The following is an 11,000-nucleotide window of genomic DNA, read 5'->3' on the forward strand; positions in this document are numbered from 1 at the left end:
TTGAAATCACTAACCCTGTATGACATTCTAGCAGGAAATGACATAGACATCGTTTAAATCTGAGGGTTAATGCGTACATTCTTTCACGCTGAATTTATACTTATTTTGTTTGCAGTTAAGCTGATAAAAACGTTCTGGGAAAACGGGGTTTAATGCATTTGCGAAAAGTGTCCCCGATAACACTAAGCAGTCTGCTACTCACCGCCTAAACTTAATTTTCGCTAGAAAGAGACTTTCTTTAAGCGAAAAATACTATTAAATCGGACAGTTTCTTCCCTGTTTAGTGTGTGTGGACAAAACAGGCTAATCTGGTACGACACTTTACGCACATGCATTAAACCCCGTTTTCCCAGAGCAAAGCTCAAACATTGAGGTGACGGACTCTCGAACGAACGCAATCTTACTCGTATTTTAGGTCGAGTCTGTCGGGGACGCCTATCTGGCGGTTGCCGGCGTCGGCGTCAGTGAGAAGAGGGAGCAGCACGCGGAGAGGGTCGCCAACACAGCACTGGGCATGCGCATAACAGCTCGGGACCTGACCTCGCCCCTAGATGGCGAATCAATCCAGGTAATGTTGTGTTTGGTTATTTATTATTTATAATTGCTATCTATAATGGCTGTCGCCAACACAGCATTTTGCATGTCCATAACGGCCATGAACTGACGTCGCCGCTAGATGGCGAATTTATCCAGGAATTGTTTTGTTTGATATTTCTTTATTTAGATTAGCTAGTTATGATGGCCGTCGCAAAAACAGTACTGAGCATGCGCATTACGGGGATGAACCTGACGTCGCCGCTTGATTGCGAATCTATCATAGTAGTGTGTTTGATATTTTATTATTTAAAATAGGTAAATAGGATGATAGTGTTAATTTCGTAACAATGATGGAGATGTCATGTTTTATGTTGTGTCCGATTCTGTCTCTTCAAACGCCAACGCTGGCTGGCGAATCAGGTTAAGCTTGGTTTGATATTATGTTCTTAAGAAAAGCTGTATATGATGATCATGGTTATAACTACGTAACGAGTATGATGATGTCATTTAAAATATTTTCTCTATAAGCCTTTAATAGCCAATATTACAATCATTATATAATGCGATTTTCAATAATATCTTACATTATTCTTTTTTTCAAAATCCAGCTCCGTTTTGGTATCCACACTGGTTCTATGGTTACCGGTGTGCTTGGTCAGAAAGTCCCGCGTTTTGTCGCCATAGGGGAGACGTGTGTTCTCGCCTCCAAACTGGAAAGTCACGGAGAACCCGGGAAAATTCACATCAGCCCCACGACATATCAGTGAGTTGCAAGATACTGTAGTTTGTATTGAGATGTACCTCACTCTGGGATAACCAGGCTTAAAGCATGTATGTACAGTGTCGTCCCAGATTAGCCTCTGCATTCCGCACAGGTTAGTCAGGGACGAAACTCAATGCCTATACTGGATTTTCATTTTGAAGCGACATCCTTTAAAAGAAAAAATCTACAAAAGCGGAAAGTGTCGTCACTGATTAGCCCGTGCGGACTGCTATGGGCAGTCTATTAACGACCATGCAATGAGCTACCATTTTCAGTGTGCGGTTCATACATTTCAACGTGTTTTTGCTTGTGACACTTAAAACCTTTGTAAAATTCAAGTTTTGAAACAAACGTTTTGCCGAACTCTCAGAATCTGAGTTCCAATCTTAGTTCCAATGGGTAGCTAAGTGGATCAGAAATTAGTGTTTGTACACCAATTATCAACTTCTTTAATTTCCAGGATTCTTGTGAATAAAGGATTCTCATTCGAAAAGCGGGGTAAAATTGAGTTGAGAGGCTATGGAATGTTGGAGACCTATTTCTTGTTGAAGAACGATATTCTGTCGGAGGACGACTTGCTCGGGCGTTCACACAACAATCCGGAAGTGATGTATATAAACGAAGGGCGTGTGGCGGGGCTGGCATACGCCCGCAACAACCGAGTGTATCCGATCGCAGAGAGCACTTCCTCAGGTGTTTATATACGTCATTTCCTGTTAAGTCATTTTATTGCCGGTATAGAGAGATGGATGATAGATCTTCAAGTGCCGAAGCTGGTGCTCTAAATGAATGATAGTTAGGAAGCAAACTGGTTTGATCAAAGTGAGCGTCAGCTGTGTATTTCTTATTATATACCGTCGCTGTTCTTCGAAAACCGCGTAAGTCAAATTTGGCGCAAATTGTTATCTGTTTTTATAAGAACGGCCGGTTCACGGGTCATTTTCTGCGAAAATACTGGATTAAATATCCAATTGGAAGGCATAGTTATGAGCACGTGAGAAAATCCTGAACATTCATTGGTGCACTAATTGTTTCTGCAAAAATTCGGTAAGTCAATTTTTCCAACTTTTCAAAAAACATAAAAAAAAATATTTTTTGAAGTTTTAAAATATATTAATTTACATAGTCTATGTCAAAATGGGCATACTTTTAATTAATGAAAATATAAAGGCCTGTAGTTGTCATTTTAATTCTAAAAATGGACTTACGCAGTTTTCTCTTTAATAAGTTGTTCCTTTTTTGGACTATGTAAATTATTATATTTTTAAAATGTTTTTCTTGCCTATTGAAAAGTTGTAAAAATTGACTTACGCGGTTTTCGAAGAACAGCGACGATACATACCGTGACGTCGCTACGTAATTGTCATCTTTGAACGGATGCGTAAACACACTTCCAGAGTCGACACACTTTGATATAGTAATATCATGCAATTCGATCGGAAATTTAAAGTTAAAGATGCTTGATCGATCGTTTATCGAAATCAGAACTATTTTGTATTTTCTCATGATGACTCAGAAACTGTTCCTTGTTTATTGTGTTCTTGAAAAACAATTATTATTATTGTCATATATTTAACAAATCAGTGATTTATCAACATGAATGCAATTCCACGATTGTTCATGCTAATTTAGTTTCCATTTCAGTCAGTAGCAGACCGTTGTCCGGTGAGAGCGGATCCGGGTCGCTGCAGACGAAGTAAATTCCGGTCCGATCGTAAATGGACAAAGCCGCACGGTCCAAAGGCTTATAAGTGTGTGTTGAAAGTGTTCATTAATTATTATCCCCACGCTTTTTGAAAAGCGTGGGGATGATGTGGTTATCTCCGCGGTCTGTCCATCCGTCCGTCCTGGCCACTATCTTCTCCTACACTATTAGCACTAGAACCTCCAAACTTACGCACATGGTAGCTATGAGCATATGTGCGACAGTGCACTATTTGTAATTTTAATCTGACCCCTGGGTCAAAGGCTATGGGGGTTGGGGTGGGGCCGGGTCAGAGATTTTCACTCGTTTTACTAACAAAATGCGCGTGGGGATACGCGTCGGCGTCTTCCACGCCATTTATAGTTTAACTTGCATTCAAGATTCACTAGGGAATAGGAATGCAGCTAACCCTAACTATTGTGAACACAATATAGATGTAAAGATGTCATAAAATTGCTCGACCATAAAGACTTGTTTTAAATTGTTTTGATGGTTTTCTTTTATTTGATATTTGAATTGATATTTTTGTTGTGTTTTGTTTTCATATCAGTTTTAAAGCCCCGCTCCCCAACATTTAATAACTAAGAAATTGCTTCTTAAAACAAATCAAAATTCATTGAAGTCGATAAAATAATAAATTTATAACAATTTGGTGAACAAAAATAATTTATTTGCACGCAAAAGATGCCTTTGGAGAAAATCGAGTTAGTATATTCCTTTCTTCTCAGACTTACATTATTCCGTTTTTACCGGACATGCTGTCAAATACTTGATCGAATTGCATAAGGCTCTTACGAACAAAAACAATATGAAAAGCATTTCTTACAAACAAAACAGGTATATATTGCGACAGAACTCTTACATTTGTTTAAATATATTATGTATTATATGTACATACAAATGTTTCGGTAATAGATGCTTAAGTGTTTTTTAGCTTATTTTTTTGCATTATGAAGGTCACTATGTATGTCGAATATTTTTGTTTCAAATATAAAGCATGAATATGTTGGCATATATCTAGTCTGTATGTTGAACACGTTTTAAGTACTTTTAACTAATACTCTTAACGGTTTAAGAAGTTTTTGTGTAAAATGTGTATTAGATCCACTACGAATAGAAACTACAGAATAACAATACTTGTTTTATCCCGAATTACCACATTTAATTTAGAATCTTGTTTGTCATTTAAATGGTGCTTCTTTATTTTTGAAAAAGAAAAGTACATGTACTTTCATATTTTAAAAGTCTTGATTTTGTTATTTACCTGTAATACATATTTACATGTATAAATTACTACCGCCAGTTAAGTTAAACTTTGAGACACGGTCACACATACTTTAACACGTTCCCGAGTTATGGTATATTCAAACAGAAAAAGCTGCGCATGCAAAGATTAATTTAAGAACGATATTTTGTTTATAACCGACTTAAAAAAAAAGATATTTAGTTTTGGTGGGAAATACTGAAATCACTTTAGGTTAAACAGGAGCATCCAAACACGCAGACTGGATTATTTTCCGATAATTAACGACACTATTGCAATAATTATTGCATGTTGTTTACAAATATCACTCGGCTAAGAACTCAGGGCAACAGATAAGGTTCGTTTTATCGTTTTTACGATTTGTATTTGACAGAAAACGAATTGAAATTAAAAATCAATCGTACATAAAACGATTATGAAAATTGAAACGAATTGAAATCGATTCTTCGTCGTTTTAGTTTTTTCCGTTTTCCTCCGTTCCGCGTTAAATTATGATAGAACGCTAGAACGAAATATAAATGCAATATCGCGCGATACAATCGTGCTCGCGGGCTAGATACTAACTTATATTTAGTTCAAAGTATGCTACAAGAAGTGTTCACGCTTAACACAAATTAGCAACTCACTTTCTTTTTAATATTTGAAGATTGGCTCGTGAAGTAAATCAGAAGGGCGAATACCATATCACACAAATACACCGGCGGTCGGCATTGTTATGCGTGTTTGCGCTCTTGTTTGCATATGATGCATATGTTGTCTTCACATATTTGTGACGTTATGCAACAATTTATTCATATATATCACTGAACACTACATATTCTTTTAGAATAAAACAAACAGCCTGTGACATCATATGTTCAATTAATCATCATGTCGTCACAACGTCGTCAATTATCAATCACAATCACTGTCGTCAACTATGTCATTATAATTAGTGTTATCATCATTATTTTGATGTGTTTTTTTTTCAACGCAATATTTTATATCTTTTAATCATATAGAAACTAAGCCATATTAATGTGACACAAATGCATGCATGCATTCCGTCGTTAATCTTTATCAAATATGACACCAAATAGAAATGAAATGAAGTTCCGTCCGTACACAGAATTTATATTTCAATATAACGTTTTGCCTCGATCATAGTTACTCAATCGCCGTACAATATCGCATAGCACAAAAACAAAAACGTCACTCTATGCTGTCGGCTCAATATCCGGTAGCACTCGGTACTCAAAGTACTTTTTCTGGTTTTTGATGACGTCGAGGACCCAGGGTCCGTATCGCTCCAACCGGTGTTCCGGTCCCACCCCGGTGGCTTTTGACATGAAATTGATACCGACGTCACCGTCGTAACGAGGCGTGAAAAAGAACGGAACGGCGTAACGGTCGGTGCCGATGTCAATAACTCGATGCTTCGTCGCTTTGAGCCTTCCACCCATCATTCTGGAAAAGGTGTCCCCGATATTCATGACGAGACTTCCGGGTCTTGGATCCACTTCCGCCCACGAACCATCCATGGTCTTAACCTCCAGTCCGCCATAGTTGAATCTAGTGAGAAGTGTCAGGAAGTTTGTGTCCGTGTGTTCCGGAGTTATGACGACTTTTCCATCTTCGACAATCGCGTTTTTTGGCGGTTCCCCTTTCCAAGGCGGGTAATGCATGATCCGAAATGTAGAACATGGTTTGTCCAAAAACATGTCTTCGAAGATGTTTTCCTCAATACCCAAACCGATTGCGACTAGCTTTAGAATCTCTAGAGCTGTGTTGTGTAGAATCTCATAACTTTCTTGAAGGAATTCCTTAAAAGGGAATTCCCCATCTTCCTTTGGCCAAGGAGACTCTTCGTAGAACCAGTTATTTTTAGCAACTGTTACGTCATCATATCTGACATCGCGCGCGAATTCAAAACCTTCCTTCCGACTAGGTTCTCCTTCTGTGATTGGAAAATACCCCCGGTAAATGTTCGAATTTTCGGGGTTCCAAAAGTTTCTCATCACTGTTCGCTTGAATTCGATCGGCTTATCGAAAAACCATTTGCATGCGCGAAAAAGCCCATCATAATCCAATTTTGCGACGTTGTCTATGAATATAAATCCTTCGTTTTCGAGACCAAGGACTACTTTCTTGGCGAGCTCATTGCGCTCTGTGTAAGCCTTTGACATGTCTATGATAGGAAGTGATGACGTCATTTTTTAGTTATATATTATAAACCTGAAAAAAGCATCAAATAATAAGGAAATATAATTGAATCTCAAAATGAATGGGGCGATTTTGCTCAAATTTTGTGGTCGTTAAAACACTATACACCGTGATGCCAACCAATCACCTTTTTGAAGAAAACAGATGGAAGTAAGGAAGGATGACAGGCTGTCAACCTTTTATGATTTAGCTATTGGGGTTAAATGTAAATACTGCTTTTTAAAATAAGTTTTTTAAAACAGACAGGGCTTGTTGTCCAAATGGGTGTTCTGTCAAAGAATTAAGTAAATCCATTCAATAATAGGGAAAAAAGTATCATTGTACTTGGTACTCCAACCCACGACCCCGTGTTTATCAGTGAACTGCTCTACCGACTGAGTTAGCCGGGTGGACACACTCATCTCCGCAAAATGTTTTATTAAAAAAATAAACACTTTCCGATAGCTTTGGTCTTCTTGTTGGTCAATTTTTGCAACGGAAAATACCGATTTATTTCGTCACAGTGTATTTTGTGGCGCATTAGTACTAAAACCATGCGATCGGAGCTATATTGTTTGCGAATGCAGAATCTGGAGCTGCAAAGTGGTTGGTTGCAGTAACGGACTTCGTTCGTCAGTATACTTATATTATGTTACCTATGGGGCGAATTGCAGAAAGCAATCGCCCAAAAAATCAATTAAAAGAAAAACAAACGCGAAAAGAACAGAACCTGAAGTCATTAAAAACACAACCATTGTGTTTCGTAATCAAAATTGAAAGTAGCCTCACAAGCGAGAGCAAACGCTTAGAAAATTGATCGAATACGTTAATGCTGCTATGCGCAATCTTGTGAATCAGTCGTCGCTAAAGCGGGACAGAACTGGGACTTTAATTGAATTACATATTTGATACAAATGAACAGGGAGGCGGAAAACGACAACGGGCGAGGCATGGTATCGTATTGCGCAAGGGGGGGGGGGGGTTAGAGGGTTAGGATTAGGGTTTGGGATAGTGTTAGGGGTCGGGTTAGGGTTTGGGTTAGCCTACACCCAACCCTAACCCTAACCCGACCCCTAACCCTAACCCTTACCCTATCACTCCTGACCATGCCTCGCCCGTTCTAGTTTTCCGCCTCCTAAATGAACATGGATATATAAAAGGTAACCCTTTGTGACTGAAGATACATGGCATTTATATCATGTATACTGATTTATATTCTATTTATCATTGTGCATGCATTTGATTCTTTATTTAAACAAAATACTACGAGAAAAGCTTTTCTATAGAGAATATACAGGCGTATGAGCGGACATACGCACGGACTAATAAAGAGACTATTCCCATATCATTAGACAATGAACAAATCACAACGCGTACGCGACACAGGTGTGCATTGATGCCGATTGATGTGGTTCCGTAGTCACGTACATGCGATTAAAAGAGCAGCAGGTGCGCATTTCTTACGTTAATTCGTGAACGAGCATAACTTTATTCGGCGTTATATAGCCCTTTCTCTTTTATAGCTTTTTTTCGGATAAGTTCAAATCCTTGTTTAAACAACATTTCTGAAATCTTAATAAACGCAATACAGCTAAATACTATGTATAATGTAATACATACCGACTTACACGTAGTTTATCCAAATAAAATGAAACTTCTGATATCGATAGTTCAAAATGCAGGCAACACACAGATAGTGATATCTCAGCGTAAAACTCAGGTTAATTGACAAAAGTAAATAAACGGTTTAAAAGTTAACATGATAACGCTTGTTATAATTGAAAATAATGATGTTGGCGATATCGGTCGTGGTGGTAGTGTTAGTCTATGTAACTTTTTAGATCTTTGATTTGTTTAATTGTCATGTTTGAACACTCGGGGATAACAATATTTTAATATAATTAAGTCTGAAGACAACTACCGACTCTGAACAATAACGTTTGTTTTGTGTAGAGACACTGCAATGTGGTAAATATTGATCAGTAACTGTACGTGTACCATTCCATATAGCCGGATCGATTGTTTAATATATCACCAGAAGTGTTATTCAGACGTATTTTGGGAAATGGGGCTAAATGCGTGTAAGCAAAGGCTCATATAACACGACACGTTCCGCTTAAATGGTATTTTTTTGTTTTCTTATAAGCTTGCACCCAGTGTAGGCAGAAACTGTTGTCCATGAGTTGCCTGTGCGGACTGCATTGGCTGATATGGGACGACACATCGCTTATGCATTAAACCTGGTTTTCCATTATTTAAGAGGAGTGTACATTTTACCCTGCGACGCTCATTGTTAATTATTGTTTATCTATATACAAACCGAGTAAGAGCGTGCAAACCCCTCACAGCAGTTACTTCCCTTGGGCATGCGCCCCGGTCATTTATAAGGTAGAACACTGCATAGGAGATTGAAGAGCGTGGTGTGCAAACGTAATTAACGCGAGTAAAACCGAAATACAGGGCGCCTTTGAAACTTTAAAATATTCCTGGTTGGAACGACGGAGAGTTGATTTAGAAAGTCCTGTTTCCGTTAAATGAAGTAAATAATGCATAAATAATAATATTGAAATAATACTGATACCCGTAGAAAATAAATAGGTACATAAAATTCACTTGCATAATAGAACATACATTATATGAAGGCGTTTGTATGAACGAAAAATAAAAAGTTGGTGTATTCATATATTTGTAGTTGTACATGTACATACAAGTTTCGTGTCTTTTATGTTACTTGAGGGTTAGTTATGCAAATCTTATGAATATATGACGTAAACGTCAGCAATATTTTGATGACAGTCCAATTGTTAGCATAAACACATAGTGTGAGCATTTTCTAAGCAGATTTACAGTTCATTTTATAAAGAAAGTAGTCACTTTTCTGAAAAAGTAAGTCCCATTTTTAAAGACAAAGATCCTTAGTATTCGTCACATGCGTAAACCTCTACGCGAAAACCCGGATGTGAATTCGTCCACGTGAGCGGAAGGAAGCGAAGGTAGCGACAGATGACTGGAGACGGGAGAACTTGCTTCGTAATCGTCTTGAAGCTCGCTCCACTTCCGGTAAAATTCTGCATGGAGAATAGTGGTTAGTTAGATATTTATGTGCGGTAGTGACAGTGTGCACATTAAACTCATTTAACCCTTTGCATGCTGGGAAATTTGTCGTCTGCAAAAATGTCGTCTGCTGAATTTCTAAAATTAGCATTTTCTTTGATTGTTTTCAAAGAATACTATCAGAATAGCAAACAGTTTGGATCCTGATGAGACGCCACGTTCTGTGGCGTCTCATCTGGATCCAAACTGTTTGCAAAGGCCTTCATAATTCGGTTCCCGCACTGAAAGGGTTAACATGTAAATATCATGTAACATCTTTAAATGGAATATAATTCTTTATACATGTTGCAAAGCGACTGTTTACATTAGCCATTTAATCATCTAATCCCTTAAGGTCATGCTCCTAACTTTGAACTATTTGTGTTTCAAATAGTCCAAAATTTCAGCTTAAAGTCTCGGTCTGTTGATGCATTAAATTGATGGAGTTTTACATACGTACACCTAGTTTCGTATGAATATTTGAGCGAATATCTATTCTAAGACATTTTTACAAATGTTCCAAATGAACGTTTTATATATCAAACGCTTATTTTAATGAAGTATGAACGATTGCGTTTACTAATGTCAATACTTGTAAAATGATTTACAGAATTGAGAAATATAATTGACTTTTCCAAACAGTATTTATATATTTAATATTCAATTATTTTCTTTGTTGAAATTGGTCAATAGCTTCGTATCGTGGTTTTTATTGACGTTACCTTTGACGCCGCGTCAATGAACGAGTTGCCGTCGACGCTGCATGCGAGTTTGTAGGTGACCAGATTGAACGTGTCCGAGTAGCCTTGCGTGGCAACAGCGTGAACCTTCCGCTCGTCGCCAAAATCAATCTGCAACAAAATAAAAGCGCTGAATGCACATTTGTTATTGTGCCATTCAAATCGTTACCGTACCTGGAAAGTCAGAAACAAACCCTTCGTACCGACGTTTATATCGACCTTAGTTTCTGCTTAAAATAGTGGCAGCCATCTTTTGCTGGTTATGTCTTTGATATGAATTCCATAAGTTGGTTGTTTTAAATGTTGATGTGTGGGCTCATGTACATTGTAATTTAGAGACGCACTAAGCCATTTTACAAATATATTTGTTGTCAATGCTTGTATTTTTCTAGCTTTCTTGTGATTGTGAACACTTGTTAACAATGAATAGTACTACAAAACATAAGTTTAAATTGAAAAGGTGTCTGACAATGGACCCAAACAGTTTTGAACCCACAATGCATAGTACTACCACACGTGATTTTAACAAAAAGGTTTATGACGCTGGACCAATATACGTTTGACCCACAACCGGGACTCGACTCGCACCTGCAGCCACGAGGCCGCGTTCTCGCCGATCCACCCAGTGGTACTTTCGAGGGGGCCCTCGTACGCCTTGTGGTCACTTCCGCCGAACGCGTAGTAGCCCGACATCTGCGCATCCGGGATCTTCCGAAC

General features: G+C 38.1%; 2 protein-coding genes and 1 long non-coding RNA gene across 5 annotated transcripts in view; 1 reads left to right on the top strand and 2 right to left on the bottom strand.

The window, feature by feature from the left end:
* Positions 1–8,225, bottom strand: part of LOC127833601 (uncharacterized) — a 113,882-nt gene extending 105,657 nt beyond the window's left edge. The window contains exons 1-2 of one of the 3 annotated variants that reach the window (XM_052358953.1): positions 8,071–8,225; positions 5,799–6,483 (exon numbers count right to left, since the gene is read on the bottom strand). In XM_052358953.1, coding sequence (XP_052214913.1) covers positions 5,799–6,461 — 663 coding nt within the window. In that variant the 5' untranslated portion in view covers positions 6,462–6,483; positions 8,071–8,225. The remainder of the gene's footprint in view (positions 1–5,798; positions 6,484–8,070) is intronic. The other 2 variants (XM_052358952.1, XM_052358951.1) reach the window with 2 other exon arrangements.
* On the top strand, positions 1,226–2,991 carry LOC127833602 (uncharacterized). Its single transcript, XR_008027501.1, has 3 exons — positions 1,226–1,300; positions 1,761–1,993; positions 2,945–2,991. It is a non-coding gene; the product is annotated as an uncharacterized LOC127833602 (long non-coding RNA).
* An 894-nt stretch (positions 8,226–9,119) lies between the features above and the next one.
* The window catches only part of LOC127835797 (EGF-like repeat and discoidin I-like domain-containing protein 3), a 2,806-nt gene continuing 925 nt past the window's right edge, over positions 9,120–11,000 (bottom strand). Inside the window, exons 2-4 of the mRNA XM_052362233.1 lie at positions 10,872–11,000; positions 10,266–10,394; positions 9,120–9,518 (exon numbers count right to left, since the gene is read on the bottom strand). The exon at positions 10,872–11,000 is cut by the window's right edge and continues 35 nt beyond it. Of these exons, the coding sequence (XP_052218193.1) occupies positions 9,366–9,518; positions 10,266–10,394; positions 10,872–11,000 (411 nt within the window). The 3' untranslated portion in view covers positions 9,120–9,365. The remainder of the gene's footprint in view (positions 9,519–10,265; positions 10,395–10,871) is intronic.

This window comes from Dreissena polymorpha, chromosome 6, assembly GCF_020536995.1.
Source record: "Dreissena polymorpha isolate Duluth1 chromosome 6, UMN_Dpol_1.0, whole genome shotgun sequence".
Lineage (NCBI taxonomy): Eukaryota > Metazoa > Mollusca > Bivalvia > Myida > Dreissenidae > Dreissena > Dreissena polymorpha.